General features: G+C 40.1%; 1 protein-coding gene across 1 annotated transcript; it reads right to left on the reverse strand.

Moving 5' to 3' along the window:
- Positions 1 to 311: 311 nt before the first annotated feature.
- On the reverse strand, positions 312 to 2,480 carry LOC143355022 (uncharacterized). The gene has a single exon (XM_076789460.1). The coding sequence runs from the start codon at positions 2,478 to 2,480 to the stop codon at positions 312 to 314; it is 2,169 nt and encodes a 722-aa protein (XP_076645575.1).
- Between the last annotated feature and the right edge of the window lie 293 nt (positions 2,481 to 2,773).

The following is a 2,773-nucleotide window of genomic DNA, read 5'->3' on the forward strand; positions in this document are numbered from 1 at the left end:
TTTTTTATTTAAATAAGCTTTAGGCCAGATCTGGCCCATAAGCAGTCATACATATTTTAACAAAGGACTTCGCCTTGATATAACATATTTATCGATTGCTATTATAACTATATCTAATAACATTTCGTTTTGGTATTACATTGTTTCCTAAATCTATTAAGGCTATATCTTATTGCTTACGTATTGCTAAGACTATTGCACCGACTTAAGGTAACTAATTGTTATCACAGACGGATTGTTATTTGGTTCAGAAACCGATTGGCAGAGGTGCTGACATCAGTCTTGTGATCACATGTGCTTATCACTAATATTTACACATGAATCTTGTTATTGTTACAAAAATGATTAATAATATTAAGGGCTTTAATATTTAGTTTTTTCAAGATAGTATCAATTTCTCCTGGAGGGATATTGCAAGTTCTTCCTTCAGATCGCAGAGGACACTCCCATAAAAGGTGGTCTATATTTTGTGTCGGGTTAGAGCACTCACATATGGAGTCCGGAACTATATTAAACCTTGCAAGTGATTCCCGCGTGTTGACATGGTTGGTTCTCATCCTGCCAAATCTAACTATTAATTCTCTGGAAAGGTCGAGTCCGCTGTACCAGGGTTTTTTCTGCGATTTGAAAAATTTCTGCCAGTATAGCGTTCCTTTACTGTAAAATATAGATATTAATTTGTCCGTGAAATCTTTCCACATTTCTTCCTTGTACCTCTCTCTAAAGTCAGTATAGGGAATCTTGTGGAGAGGAGAGTGGGTGATTTGGGTGGCTTCTTTAGCAAGTCGGTCGGCTATTTCATTACCACGAATCCCACAATGAGAAGGAATCCAGATAAAGACTACAAATTTGTCATTTTGATGTAAGGAGGCCAATTCTATACTCTTCTGTTTAATATCTACTATGTGGAAGTTTGTTTTGGTGTTAATACAAGGATTGTCGAGGCTCATTATTGCACTGAGGGAATCAGAGCAAATTATTAGAGGCTTATCGCTATCATGAAAGATGTTAATGGCCTGTGATATAGCTGCGCATTCTGCAGTGAAGACTGAGGCTGAGAGATTTATACTGAAGGGAATATACATCTGTTTCTCAGGACAGACAACCGCTGCACCTGTAGATAGTCCATCCTCCACTTTGGACCCATCCGTAAAGATGCAGAGGTGGTTACTATAGTGGTTTCTTATAAAATCTGTGAATTCTAGGTTGGGAGCTGGGGAACTTTGTAACCTGTGACCTATGTCAAGGTCACATGCTGCTTGAAAAGTTGTAGTGTTATAGGGTGTGGATATACATGGGAAGTTGTCAGATATATAGCAAATATCCTTGACTTTTAGCGTTTCTATGAGGCAGTTTATGAGGAGCTTGGCCTTCCCCTTGGCTATGGTAGAAGGGAGCAAGGCGATAGTATCAGAGAGTTCTTTGATGTATCTATTGGAGATATGATTGGCATTAGATATGATTTTTGTTAAGTGAGATTTTCCAAGGTATAAAGCTCTATTCTCAAGATATGTAAATCCAGATTCTGCAAGAACGACACTTGTTGGAGAGGACATTCTGAGACCAAGGGATAGTTTGATGGCACGAGCCTGAATAGATTCCAGTTTGGCAATCAGCGTTCGGTTGCTTGGGAAGTAGATGTGAGCTGCATAATCAAGTCTAGATCTGATAAGGGCCTTATATAAGAGGATGAGAGTATCAGGATGGGCTCCCCACCAGACACCTCTTAGAAATTTAATTATGTTGAGTGCGGACAAGCATTTTTTGTGAAGTGATGTAATGTGAGATTCGAAGGATAACCTGTGATCTAGGTGTACCCCCAAAAACCTGGTGCTATGAGAATCTGGAATCAAAAACTGGCCTACTCGAAAGAGGGTACGACCACTTGGCAAGTTACTATTGTTGAATACTATGAGGTTGGTTTTCTGTAAGGAGAGTTCAAGGCCTATTTCTGTTAGATTACGATTCACCTCTTTTAGAGCCTTTTCAATGGAGCATTTGGCGACAGACAGAGCAGAGTTAGTTGAGAATAGGGCGATGTCATCGGCATACTGCGAAATGTGGACTTCCTTTGGAACCCTTTTAAATATGTTGGCCACATACAGATTGTATAACAAGGGGCTTAGTACTCCGCCTTGGGGAAGTCCTTTGTAAATAGCCCTCATTCCTTCGAAACTTGGGGAGCTGGCGAATCGACAATAGGACCAATTTGCTATGAAGCTCAGAGTATTGATTGGAACACCTAATTTCGCTAGTTTATCCATTAAAATGTTCCATAGCACGTTATCATAAGCTGCACTAACATCTAGGAATGCAGCAGTGGTAATTTGGTGGCGAGCGAATCCTGTTCTTATGTGAGCAGTGAGGTTGAGGATGTTATCGGTGGCAGATCGTCCTTTCCTAAATCCTGATTGAGTGATGGGAATTTGACCGGTAGTTTCGCACCACCATAGAAGCCTGTTATTAATCATCCTCTCCATGATTTTGCACATGCAGGAAGTAAGCGAAATAGGTCTGAAGCTATTGCTGTCTGCCTTTTTTATGAGCAAGATCTGAGTTCTGTTCTATTCTTCAGGTAAGCGTTTATTTTGGAAGATATCGTTGAAGATATCCAACAGGTACAGTCTGGATTTGGTGGAAAGATGTTTAAGCATTTGGTAGTCTAACCCGTCAGGACCAGGAGATGATTTTGGATTGGCACGTTCTATTGCAGCGTTGAATTCAACAAAGTTGAAAGGAGAGTCCAAGAAAGGATTCGAGGAGACTGTCAGAT

The sequence above is a fragment of the Halictus rubicundus genome, chromosome 6 (assembly GCF_050948215.1).
Source record: "Halictus rubicundus isolate RS-2024b chromosome 6, iyHalRubi1_principal, whole genome shotgun sequence".
Lineage (NCBI taxonomy): Eukaryota > Metazoa > Arthropoda > Insecta > Hymenoptera > Halictidae > Halictus > Halictus rubicundus.